Raw genomic sequence first — 13,919 nt, 5'->3', positions numbered from 1 at the left:
ATTAGCTGATTAGTTATTATTAGAATTTTTTATTAAAGTACCACAATGTATAGTATTATACTTGTATTATTGTCTATTATTTGATTATTCATATTTTTATTAAATAATATTATAATCATGGTCAAATAATTAAGGTTAATAATAATTATTATAATTACAATATTTTGCAATTCGTCTTTAAATGACTAGAGATAACATGTTTTCGTTACTAATAACAATGAAAGATATAAATGTTATCAATCGATTGCTTCATTATCATCACTGGAGTATCTTTCTTCATCGGAGTATCTTTCTTCATCTTCTACATCACCCTCTTCAATCAATACGTTTTCTTACTAACATCAACCTATTTCATCTGCAATTTTCGCCCGAGTTATCTCCATATTCTTTGTTCTCGTCTTGTCAGTCAAATTTAAATCAGCTCTTGGTTCCATGGTTTCAACTACTTGCGAAACTGGAATCCCTAAATCATGTAAACGTTAATAAGGAACATAAGATTTAAATGAATAATCAACACAACGAAACAATCCTCATAATTTGGCTTTGCAAGAAAACATACGAGGTTCTTGACATAACATACTTCCAATTTTTTCATTCAGTTTAACTCATTATCAAGCAGAACCAAATCCCTGTGCAAGCTATGTAGCAAGAAAACAATCGGAGACTAAAAATGTCTCCAAAACAGTGAAACCTCAAACAAGAAAACAATCGGAAACGAAAAATGTCTCCAAAACAGTGAAACCTCAAAGCTACGGTGATTTTGAGCATTTTTTTTCTCTTTCTTTTTGTTTTCTTTTTATCTTCTAGTACATTCACATAAATGAAAGGAGAAGAAGTTAATGCTATCTACTTACCTTCACATTAATGAAAGTGAAGTGAGAATTTTTTATATGTGCCAATTTTAACTTGTTAGCAATAAATGTTAATTAATTTTTGATTTTGTACTAGTGTTTTATAAAATCAAAACAAAACTATTAGATATATTAGTGGTGAAAGTTATGTATAGGCAAATATATAAATAGTAAATTTTTTTGTTAAATTAATTATCATAAGAGATAATTAATAATCATTATTTTTTAAAGAACGAATTATAATAATTATTACTCCATAAAAAATTTTGAGGGGTAGTATTTACGTTAGTGGTAATATTTATGTCATTCATGGTCAATGTTTTTGTCTAATAAGGTCAAATAAGTTTCAATCAGGTCCAATAAGGTCTAATAAGTTTCAATCAGGTCCAATAAGGTCTAATAAGTTTCAATCAGGGCCAATAAGGTCTAATAAGTTTCAATAAGGTCAATAAGTTCCAATAAGGTCCAATAAGTTCCAATCAGGTTCAATCAGGTCCAATAAGTTGAATCAGGTCCAATCAGGTTTAATAAGTTCAGTTCAGATAAGGTCCAATAAGTTCAAGGCCAATAAGTTGAATAGAACGCACCCTAAAAGAATGAGGAAGTTATTGAGCTACGCCACCTAATACTAACTGGTTTTATGATGAAATTATATTTGACTTGTATTTGATCATACTCTAGCGTAGCCGTTCCAATTTTGTCATAAATGTCTAAGATGATACTTTTTTCACAATATATCTAAATGAACAATATTTAAAATGTGGACATACTATGCCATTCAAAATGGTTAAGACAATTCTTAATCTTTCTAAAGTGGTCCTTGATGAGTTGGATATTGGATTACTTGCTAAGTTTTCTCATCTTTGAATTCAATTGTTCGAAAAGACATAAAATTATTCCACAAAAGAGCCTTTTGGTACGACAACATCTTTGCACTCGTGAAAGGTCAAAAGATACACAAACCATTTGTCCAGAGCAGTTGTGCTGCGGTTTTTGTGATTGTTATTCTTCCCCAAGTTAGGCACAAATTTAGCACCACAGAAGCTCGTACAACATCCACTTCATTTTAATTGAAAATGAAATGTACTACAAGTAGATCAATATTTCACCTAACATTTGGTTACCATTTCTCAACTGAAGACTAAACTATGATGCCTTATTAACCAACAATGAACTAACTTCCACTTACCAAAAATAAAGAACATGTTAACATGAGATCTAGCTCATGCGAGATCATACTGTTCCATCAATGTATCTTGAAATATTCCAAAATACACCTTCGGGAGAGCATATACTCCTATTAATAACGTCGATAAAATACGAACTTTTTAGAATACATGTCATTCTATTTCTTTGATAACTTTTCCCTTCTCAAATCAAAAAGAAAATTCAAAGATATAATCAATATGATGACACATTCAACTCCGATTCATGTCCTCCAACTCCATCATCACTAACCTCTTTGTCATTGCTTCTCGACCGAAAGCTCGTGCATTGCAGAAGTCAAAAGTAGAAGTAGTACAAACAGTACAATTGCTAATAAAACGTCCAAATACATCATTCAAGCTATATGCAGGGATTTAATACAGATGATGTCAATTGGTAAAGGAAAAAGGTAATCAACTCAAAAAATATAGTAAAAGTAGGCCAATTTCAAGATCCAAATGGAGATGCACAACTAAAAATAGGAGTAAATTGCCCTACTAAATGTTCACGTCAGACCAAAACTAAGAATCTCTTTTTTTTTTCCTTTTTTTTTTTGCAGAGGGTACAAGAAAAAGGGAGAAAACAAACACTGACTATTCCTCAGTGTAAAAATCCAAGTGGTTGAAAATAAATAAATAAATAAGAAATTCTTTTTCGACTTCATCTAACACCTCATCTGAATTAGAATAATCTTTGTCTACAAGTTTAAAGGAGTTTAACCAACATATCAGACATTCTCCCGGCCAGTTATCATTTCTATGGCTGAATGACAAACAGCGGCTGCAAAGAAGCAACAAAGCAAGTCAAAGATGATTTTACTAGCAAAAACCAAGTTGATATTCTCAACATTCAAGAAGGAAACTTACAGAATCTAAGCTGACGGGTTTCCCGTCTTCTGCGACAACTTCAACGACGGTGCCTGATTGATCAGCCTACACAAAACAAGTTTTAATCAGAATTTACAATTTGTATGTAGGCCAGATATTATAATGTCTTTTTAGATGGAAAAAAAAATGATAGAATGTTCATCTAAAATGAATATGGCATTGCAAATAAACGTAATTGTTCATGAAGTCACACAAAAAAAGTAGAAGTGCAACCTGCATAGGGATGCTCATGTCGTACAGCACTTCATTTCATGAATACAAAAGTGTCTGACGCTACCAAATGACTCATGTTTTGATGACCATCAAGAAAGATCTAAATTTCCAATTTACCACTAGAAGAAAAAAGTAATAAACATTAAGGGTAATGTTATATGTAGCCCTTTAGGGCTACATATAAGCATTAAATACATTTCTTTAAATGGAAACAGTTTAAGAATTCAAGACACATTTTCACATCAACTGAGGTAATAAATACTTGATTCAATATTTTATTTCCATTTTAAGTACTTTATACATAGCCCTAAGGGCTATGTATATCATTTTCCAAAACATTAATCACCAAGAAAAAAAAGTATCTTCTATGGTGAGGTGTTCAAATCTTGCCAAGTAAGAATGCTTGAGGGTGAGGATCACCTACTTTTTCACCCTTACTCCCAAGTGCCTGGCACGGAAATATATAGCCGTGAGAGTTGAGGTCTGGTTAGGCTCCTCTATCATTTAAAAAAAAGTTTTAAACTTCAACCATCAACTTAGTTGACGAACTAAAGAAGGAATGGCCTACTCATTCAAATCCGAAATTAGATCAGGATTTGATCAGCACAGAATCAGCGGTTTAATATAAAAGGAGAAGCTTGCCAATCTGGCAAGATTTTAAACTCTAGTCCACAATGTATATAATTGGCCAAACCTCACCATATCCGGAAAATATTAATCTGATTAAGTCAGCCATGATTTTGTTTGAAATAGGCCCCTAAAGTCCAAAACCATCATTGTTCTCCGAATGCACCCAGGGAAAGATTTCTTTATGGTGAAGTGGCAAAAAGACATTTCTAAAATAACATGAAAATAGAAGGAAAATACAGCAAGTCAGAGCCAATGCCATGCTGTTTGACCAAAAAGGCCCAAGGCAATTGATTATCTTGAAAATTTGAGACTAATGGGTCAGAAAACAGAGAAAGGTCAACAATAATTTGGAATGGAGTATGCCCATTTCACAAGATCCACAAGTGAAGGGCTCAATAATAGAAAAGTCAGACAACAAGGAGCAATAGCTATAAGCTCAACACATGCCAGCATACTCCTTTCAGGGAGCTAGGAAAAGAGGAAAGAGGCAACACCCAGAGAAATATCCCTAGTCACCAACAGCTCCTCTGATCAGACTAAAATCTAATACTACCATGTAAATCAAGGTTGCAAGATCCATAGACATAAAGCAATAGCAATTCATCATCATAGTCCAGAAAGTTAAACTTGATTGGACCTTTGACTAGAATTGGCAGCCATCAAACTATCCAGAGTAAAAGCTCATCATATCTCTTAATGGCAGTGATAACGCATATTATGAGCAAACTGTAAAATATATTAAGCCCTAGGTTACTTAATCAGCAGTACTTAGTTAGCAGCAATCTGATTGAATGTGGACGGTTTTTTTGGGTGGGTGTGGAATTGATGATCTTCATTCTTTAAACTGCTTTTAGAATATGAAACGATAGCAAATGTGCAGTAACCTAGCCAAGATCGAAACTATAAATAAGTCTTTACTCTTTCCACAACTCAACTAGCCCAATTGCTATGCCCAACTAAAGGGACCTGGGTTAAACTAGGGTGAACTTCTTCAAGGCATTATTACCAAACCAAGCTACACATAGATAAGGGCACCTTAAGCTTTTGATAAGGTGAGGAAGTGTTGAGGTGAAGCCAGCTACAGAAAATACTTGTTCTACCCACACAAATGTACAAGTCTGAGGTGAAGTAGTGCATCATAATCAGATCAGTGTGCATGTTGTATTCTTTCTTTCTTTTCTTACCACCTTTTTCATACTGAATCCGCCAACAAAATTCAGTTGGCTGATCCTAAAGTCATAAAAGATTACATAAGATCCAACATCAAAGAAATTGAGCCAACCTAAAATATATGACAGACTATTTCCCATTGATTTCAGAACCTGCAAACTTAAGGACAGATAAATAAAACGTACATGGTCAAAATTCTGAAATACTTCAAGGATCAATGCTCAGTTTAATAGGTGCAACTATTCAAAGTTTTGAGCTAACCACCTAGCAAGAACTCAGAAACTAATTCTCATGAGTCATCATGCAGGCTCAAAAACATGGCAAAGAACTAATATTAGATCCAATAGGAAGTAGGAATGAATCCCAACAAAATCTCCATAAACTACTTTCGGCCAATGAAAAAAGAAACTTACTTCAATTTCGTTCATTAACTTCATGGCTTCAATAATGCATACAACTTGTCCTTTCTGCACTTTGTCCCCAACCTTCCATATATAATGGAAAAAGCAAAGCACAATTTCAGTTGCAGTTTGCAAACAAGGTTGAAAATATTGAACTTACATATTCAAATTCAAGGTCATCACAACAGAAACAACAAACAAAGACTAACCTTTACAAATGCTGGAGCCCCTGGTGCCGGGCTCCGATAGAATGTCCCCGCCATAGGGCTCTTAAGGGGTGGAACTGATGACTTGTTTGGTTTGGCAGCTGGTGCGGCAGGTGCCAGAGATGTTGCAGGTGTAGGTGCAGAAGGAGCTGCTACAGCAGGTGGGCTGGCTTGTGGTGGTGCAGAAGGTGATTGCATCATATACACTGGAGGAGGTGACACTTGTGTTATGGCTTCCTTTTTACGGATCAAAAGCTCACAATCATATTGCTTCATCTGCAACTCCACAATATCTCTCGAATCAACAAGTCTACAAAGCAAATCATATTTTGTCAAACTTAGGTGCCTTGATTACATGAGGCCAGGAGAAACATAAATTAAGCCCATTACTTGACAAGATTTGCAACTTGGGAGATGAATTCAGAAATTGAATCCTCTGATGCCAATGGTGTTGGGACAGATTCACTTGACGGCTTGCCATTCTTTATCTCCTTTGAGGGTGCTTCAGATTTAGATTGAGCAGCTCCACTTGAAGATCCGCCTAAGCCAGCCTTTAATATAGCAATGTGTTTGAAGAATCCCAATGGAGAATATCTACAAATTAAGAAGCACTATGCTCAAAGATCAGAGTTACAAGAATCTTACATTGTTTAGCTGGGCCTTAGCTGCTACAGCATGTGTGAAAACAGGCCGTGAAGTCTGTAAAGGAACACCAAATAAAAAGCTCTTAGAAGTTAGTTACGAGGCCTACCATTCTCTCACTTAATCCCTCTTTCCTACAAATTTCTCTTATATATTAAGTCTTTTTTTGGCTAATTGCTGATTTCCAGGCCCTTCACATTGTTAAAAGTGAAATTACAATCAAGCTCACACACCTCATATAAAGAGCAATGACAAGAAAGGCAAAAATGATGACTTAGCATGTTCTTTTTCACTGCAGGACTACTATTGTACACTGAGATTGATTGGGAGGAAAGCTTTTACTCAAAGAAAATCTTCACACAAAATTTTGCAGATTTTGGTTGGAGCCAGCTTCCATACAAAGGTTTCGAATGCTAAAAAAATTATCAATCCCAAGCTGTCACAACATGCAACATATAGAAGTATATCAATTGCATAACTTTCCTGTCTATAAAAGCCACCTGTGCACAGAAAAGCATTATCACATAGCAGATTCAGGGGAAAAGGAAAGACATTTTAGAATTGAAGAGAGAAATTGAATCCCAAAGAGAGAGAAAAGAAATTTAATAAAGGCAAAGGGAAAAGATTCAAAGCTTCCACTGCAGAGTTTCTGCACATTTTTCAAAAATCTACAACAAATTGCCTTCATATCAAAGATCTATAGCTTTCTATCCCAAATTATATCCTTCAATGAATCTTTCTAGTATCGAGAAACAAATTTCTGTTACAATCCATATCACTCTGTAACTTCTGTTGCCACGAAAGCAGATTTGGACCATATGTAGCTTCTGTTTCAACTATATGATTTGTCAGTAAAGAAAATGCTTTTGCAAATATCTTCGCAGATTTAGCAATCAAACACATGAAAACCTAAGAAAACTTTTCAATTTTTTTTGTCAAAACCAGATACACCCTAATAGCCAAGATTGGCAACATGCCAATGCGCAACTATATGTTTGACTGAGATAGACCTATGACCTCACAGCTAATCAAGATCACATAGGACTCTTTGGCTTCTCATTTCCTCTTAGCATTACATGACCAAATAATTGAGCTTGAGACGCACAAACCTTTTAGTAGATATTCAACTAATCTCTTTATTTAAAAAAGCATCAAGTACATTTTCCATAGATAATTAGGAGCAAATAGTAATCCTATCTCTAGCATGATTGAACTCCTCAAATATCATTACACCTGTAAGCTTGCTTGCATACTCATCGATACTTGGGGTCCGTTTGGTAGAGCGTAAAGTATTTTCATGGTAACTGGATTCCTCTATTTTTAATTTTACATTGTTTGGTTTGCAAAGGAGTGTAAAATCATTTTTCCTTATAGTAAAATTGCTCTCCCTATGATGGAAAACCACTTTCCTTTTCAAATGAAGGGAAAACTGTTTTCCTTCCTTTTCCTTATCTCTCTTGTACACTCATCTCACTACCTCCTTACTTTCCCTTTCATGTCATCATCTTTCTTACATGGAACCAAACAACGGAAAACTAATTTTGGAATGTATTTTCCATTGTAAATTGTTTTCTATGAAAATCATTTTACATTGAAAATGTTTTACACCCAACCAAACAGAGCCTTACAAATACACCACTACAGTAAAGGGTGTTTACAATGTACACCAGCAAAAGATGCTTAATGCCTTCATCTAATCAAGACCCAAATAATGGAAAAAAAAAAAAGCATAAGTTTGAATCATTCTAGTGCTATTAGGGTGCGTTCTCTTCACCTAAAAACAAACATTCTAGGTTGATCAGGTATAGTAATTAGCGTTGATCAGGTCCAATCAAGTCTAATAAGTTCAATGTACTGGTGATCAGGGGAAGAGAACGCACCCTTAGTGGCTATCTTCCCAAACAAGCAAACATCCATGAAACTCTATCATCTGATTCTCGGGTTTCAAGGGGGTTATTAGTATTTAGTGCTTAGTTGAAGCAAGAAAGTTTAAACCAAGTATAGTATCACATGCACCATTAACAATCCTACTATATCTCCTCATTCAAATAACAAATCTAAGCAATAGTTTTCACTATAAAAAAAAAAGCATGACTTTGCTAATTGTTAAACATGTGCTATTTAGATAATGCGCTATACATCATAGCTTCAACACTATTGCTAGAAAATGGGCCCAACTAATATACAACAAACCCATTCACATTTCCAAGGTTTAACAACTACCCAGAATGTGATAGTAACCAAATCCATAAAATAGACATTTTCTGAACAAACTACTACATTAATTGAGAATTTTAAAAAATTGATCTGTGTCATTGGATTCAAGAATTGAGAATAAAATATTGATTTAAACAAAACAAACCAATCAAAAACGAAAGGAAGCAGATCCAAAGAGTAAAAAAGAAAAAAAACCTGAGTAAAAACGCGAAGCTTGAGATTGGAGGAGAGAGAAAAAGCGACATTGGAGAGAGAGTGAGAATGATTAGTGCAACGGCGACGGCGGAGGAGAGAGAGTGAAGAAGTGGTAGTGGAAGTGGACTTCTCGGCGACAACAACGGCGGCAGTAGGAATGCAAGTCGACGACATTCTTGTTGTTGTTGTTGTTTAGGTGAAGTTAGTTGGACTACTTCTACTAGTAGTAAGTACTACTACTACTGGAGTTTGAGTAGTTGTTTCTAGTAATCCCCGAAAAAGTTGGGGAAATTTAGGGGGCAGAAACAAAGATGACAATGAGAGAGAGAAATGAGAAAAGAGAAAGATAGAGGAGTTGTTGATTTTAATTTACAATCTGGATTTTCAATTAGGAATTTTTTGGTGGGGACATTTTTCTTTTTTTAAGTTTGTGTGATTTGGAAATTGGAATGATATAAGACAAGGTTTTTATATTGAGGCCCATGGATGTGTTTGGATTAGGCTTTACTTACAAGTTTTTTGGCCATTGTTTGTTGGACTAAGTTCTTGTATTTTCCAACTTGGGTTTTGTCTTTGGTCTTAATACAACGGATGGGTCTATATGGGGATAAAAGGGTTTATGGGAGATTAGGAATCACTTTCAATGTTTTTCTCTATTTTTTTATATTTAGAATTTTTTTTATCCATATGAGCCACGAAGGCAGTACAAAGTACAAAGAAGGGGAGGGGGATTCGAATCTGTGACCCATTGTTCACAGCACCTCAATCTTAACCACTAGGCCAAAACATCCTTGGTATATTTAGAACTGACTGGTGAAAAGGAAGTATTTGTCTACAAATAATTATTTCATTTTGCATGATGTAAAACAAGGTACAATAAAATGGAGGATCGAGTTTTGTTTTAATTAGAAGGGAAGCTACTTTTTTTATTGGTTTGCGCGATAAGCGTTCTCTTATGAAAAGATTCTCTTCACTGATTTACGTAATTTTAGTCCAATTTGATCTAACATGTTTTTCTAAGGGTTTGAAGTCGCATCTTTTGAGCTTGGGCTTTAAATTCTTTATATTAGACTTATATTGGGCCAGATACGAATTCAGATTCTTAGAATTACGTAAACAAGTCACATAGCCCAATTTTGGAATAACAAAAATCTCGTATACCAAACAAACCATTAACTATTTTCCTCTAGTTTATGTTTTTAAGCCTAAGACAAAATTTGCAACCAAAATGCCAAAGAAGCAAAAATAATATGTTAAAGTATAATCCACATATGATTTTCAAATTATATAATGACAAAAAGGATGATCAATATATAAGTCTAGTGGGCCACTCCACCTACTGTCAATGATTTTAGAATTAAACCCTATTAGAATTGCATGAAGTCAGTCTCTCCTACGACTTGAGCTTGTGTTTGGCCCAAGTGAAGTTTATTATTATTAGTTATATATATTGTGGTCTAATAAAGATATGAGTATCTTTACGATAGACTATTCCTTTAGGAAATATTATCTTATGATTTATTTCCATTAAGTATTTGGTTAATATTAGGAAGCTATATTATAGGGTCTGGATAGTTTCGTAATTAGTTTAAGATTGTAATGCTATATATTGTATTTGTGGTTCATTATTGAATACACATCAATATAATATCAACTCTTATTATAAAATTTCATTTATATTTATATTGATGTACTGTGCTAAGTTTACGAGAGGAAGACAATAGTTATACACCTGTTCACCTAACCTAGTTACACTTACACTACAATTATTTGTAACTAGTATTTGGGCCCGGGCATTGCTTCATATTGGTATTGTTTTTTCGAACTTGATATGCATATTTTTCCATTCCCATTAAAATATTAAGGAAAACTCAACATTTAAAAGGTACAAATATAATAATGTAGATAGTTAAAGCATGATTAAAGGTCGGTTGAAATGGTAATTGTGTCATGTATAATAGCCATAGGCCACGTGTTCAAATCTTTGACATGACTTATGTACACATTGGACAATTCTAGTGGAGTAACAGAGGTGTTACGTGGCGTATATACATTGTCATGCACGCATTTTTATATATTTGTATAGATGCTTTGCGTCGTGCTTAAAACAACTACTAACACTTTGGAATTGCTCAATAGACCTTACTAGTAACAAATCATTTTCTTATTAATTACTAGTATCATATACTTCCTCATTTTCTATATACATCCAATATTTCCTAATAATATCATTAAATAAGTACAATTCAAAATTATAACAAGTTGACATTATGAAAGTATTCATTTAGATGAATCAAATTATACCACACTTGGCTATATATTTTCTTTTACATATGTGAGAGAATATGAAATAAGATTGGTAGATAGATAGTAGTTATTTGGCTAGCTAATGCATGTATCACAATCTTTAGAGTATTCACACTTTTTTCAAGTAAACTAGTTTTTAGGCCCGAGTTATGCTCCAGGTAATTGTATCTTTCATTTATTAATATTTTACTTTGAAATATTAACATCAAGTATCACTTGGTTTAGTGGTTTAAGACATTAGTATATGTGCTTGTGATCTCGGGATCAAATCTTACATAATGCATTTATTATTTTTAGTGTATGTGGATTACATAGCATAAAATTCTTCAAGTGAAGGTGTCATGTGGCATCGTTCCGTGCTTAACGCCTTTTATTATATTAGTATAGATACCTTTGACAATTTGTTTCATTTCTAGGGAACCAAAATTTCCTACTGATGTATTATATGAGATATGTTACGATTTTTTTCAATAGCTTTGAAACAAAAAAAAAGTATGTACTCATTTTCTTAATATATACTATATAGTTGTATGAGGGTTGTATTTTTTTTTTGGAAGATAAGTGATTAAAACATCTCAATAACATGTTTAATTTGCCCTTTTTTTAAAACTGTCTAAACAAATCGTCCTGTCCGTCAACAACTCTAGCAACAATGAGCATCATCAATGCATCATTGGTTGTGAGTTTGTGACTTGTGAGGCAGAGAACTAGAGAAGGCAACCAAGTTAGGAACTGGGCCAACTAATAACTGATGATTAGTTAAGGAATGTCTGTGCTCTTTGTTCATTTCTAAGGTTGTGCTCCAAACATTATTGTGAAGTGAAGTGAAGTGAAGTGTTAAGATTTACTTCAATTTTGTAAAATTTGTGTTACCTTAGTAGTATCATATCACGTGAAGTTTCTTCCCAACTTTACGTATCCTGCATGTGCGCCAACTTTCCACTCCCTCCAAGTCTTGCTTTCACTCACCCCAAACCTTAGCTTCAACCTTCCACTCTCTCCAAGTCTTGCTTTCACTCACTTCAAACCTTCAACCCCAAGCTTTGGCCTATAAACGTAATGCATTTCCAAAATTCACTCACCTCCTTTTGAGATGCCAACTTATATCATAAGCTGCTTCTACAAGAATCACAACTGCTTATATCTCAAGAAATTATACTTTTAAGACACAATCTTTTTATCCCAATATTTGATCATTCCTTCATTTCCTTATTTGAGATTAACAATGAGGCAACACCGTCCATTATATTGCTATTATGTGTTACATTTTACAAAAAGAAAGAGAGCATTATTAGTTCAATGAGTTAAACTGACCTCCAAAGTCTGAAGAGGCAACGCTTAGATGGTGCACACGCTAGTACATAGAGCATAATGCTTACATATACATTGATAGCAAACCAAATATACATGGAAAGCAAGCTGAATGAACACATGTACATGGATACCCAGCCAAATGAACATATGTATATCTCTATTGGTATATGTTAATTGGATGGTATTGGTCTTTGTGTTCATAACTTAGTCATTCCTATTCATCGTGCTTATTGTTTCTTATCACACGGACGTGTATATGTACTAATCTATGAAATATATTAAAAGGCGTGCGAAAACAAGAAACTGTGACATGTGGCACTCTCTCTAGGAAGTTTTAGTTCATGTAATCCATGTATAATAAAAAAATTAAGAAATTTTACACAACTATTCCTCTAATTGTGCACTTAGAAAAGGGAGTTTGAAGCTCATAAAAACTTGCTCAAAGCTGTAGAAAAAGAGACAAAGAAGAAGGGAGATATGTTTTAGTGAGTAAAACTGATGTCCAAAGTATGAAGAGGCAATGCTTAGATGGTGCATATGCTAGTACATAGAGCATAATGCTTACATATACATTGATAGCAAACCAAATATACATGGATAACAAGCTGAATGAACACATGTACATGGATACCCAGCCAAATTCCCTAGGAAGTTTTAGCTCATGTAATCCATGTACAATAAAAAAATTAAGAAATTGCATAGTATAGGATTTGATCCCAAGACTTCAAGTACATATACTAAATTTTAACCACTAGGCTAAGTTGTATTAGTGTTTATCATCAAGTATTATATTAATTAATGAAATTTTTTCTTACTCGGGGCATAGCTCGGACCTAATAACTAGTTTATTCTGAAAAGGGGAAGATTTCGGGGCAAAGAAATTGGAAAAGTTGCGAAAATATATAATGACACAAAATCAGTAACGGCTACGGAATAAATATGAGCGTCTCAGAACTTGTGCATGGACTTATGCATTGAGAAGTCTCATATGTTGGACTCCCAAGTCCCAACACCACACCGTGCATAGGTCACAAATCGGCTGGACATGGGAAGTGTGGGGGTTAATCCCTTTCTAATTCATACCACTAGAGGTAGCTCTTCAAATAACAATAAGGAAAGCCACATGTATAAAATGAGAACCTTATAAATCTTCCAATTCAATGTAGGAGTTGGGCCACTTTCCCAGAATAGCTTTGATTTCTAAAAACCCCAACAGATAATATAAAACAATGATATTTTATTTATTTCAATATGTATTACATCCATCCTAAATTAATTGACAATAATTTCAAAAGAATTTCAAAAAATTGAAAAAGTCGAGAGGAATATATAAATGGTGGGTAGGAGTAGGCCCAACTATAGAGAAAAAAATTGTCAAAAAAGGTATGTGATATATAAATTCGGACAACCCCAAAAGGAAATTCTGCAATTGATTTGGGTGGATGGGGTTTAAGAATGTTAACTTTTCATAATTTTTATTTATTTGATCGAAGATATTAGATACAATGCTTCCTATCCCACTTTTCTCTCTTCTCTCTCCTCTTCTACAAAAAGCTAATTTTCAATTTAAGGGTTACCACCATCCTTTTGGGCTGCGGTAAGACACTTTTTTCCTTTTGTTGCTATTGTTTATGCTATTGCATCTAATAAACTTCAGTCTCTCTATACTAGAGAATTTTT

General features: G+C 34.0%; 1 protein-coding gene across 1 annotated transcript; it reads right to left on the bottom strand.

The window, feature by feature from the left end:
- Positions 1-2,446: 2,446 nt before the first annotated feature.
- On the bottom strand, positions 2,447-9,047 carry LOC104892559 (biotin carboxyl carrier protein of acetyl-CoA carboxylase 1, chloroplastic). Its single transcript, XM_010678525.4, has 7 exons — positions 8,619-9,047; positions 6,210-6,263; positions 5,955-6,115; positions 5,568-5,874; positions 5,371-5,442; positions 2,924-2,989; positions 2,447-2,837 (listed from the first exon to the last, which is right to left on the bottom strand). The coding sequence occupies exons 1-7, from the start codon at positions 8,790-8,792 to the stop codon at positions 2,814-2,816; spliced, it is 858 nt and encodes a 285-aa protein (XP_010676827.2). The 5' UTR covers positions 8,793-9,047; the 3' UTR covers positions 2,447-2,813.
- Between the last annotated feature and the right edge of the window lie 4,872 nt (positions 9,048-13,919).

This window comes from Beta vulgaris, chromosome 1 (assembly GCF_026745355.1).
Source record: "Beta vulgaris subsp. vulgaris cultivar EL10 chromosome 1, EL10.2, whole genome shotgun sequence".
Lineage (NCBI taxonomy): Eukaryota > Viridiplantae > Streptophyta > Magnoliopsida > Caryophyllales > Amaranthaceae > Beta > Beta vulgaris.
This window is presented reverse-complemented; position numbering and strand designations above follow the sequence as displayed.

Excerpts from the sequence above, each read along its gene's own strand:
- LOC104892559 (XM_010678525.4), bottom strand. The coding sequence starts at position 8,792 with ATGTCGTCGACTTGCATTCCTACTGCCGCCGTTGTTGTCGCCGAGAAG. Across the intron at positions 6,264-8,618 it reads AGCTTCGCGTTTTTACTCAG|ACTTCACGGCCTGTTTTCAC; the intron begins GTTTTTTTTCTT and ends GTTCCTTTACAG. Across the intron at positions 5,875-5,954 it reads CAAGTTGCAAATCTTGTCAA|ACTTGTTGATTCGAGAGATA; the intron begins GTAATGGGCTTA and ends TTTGCTTTGTAG.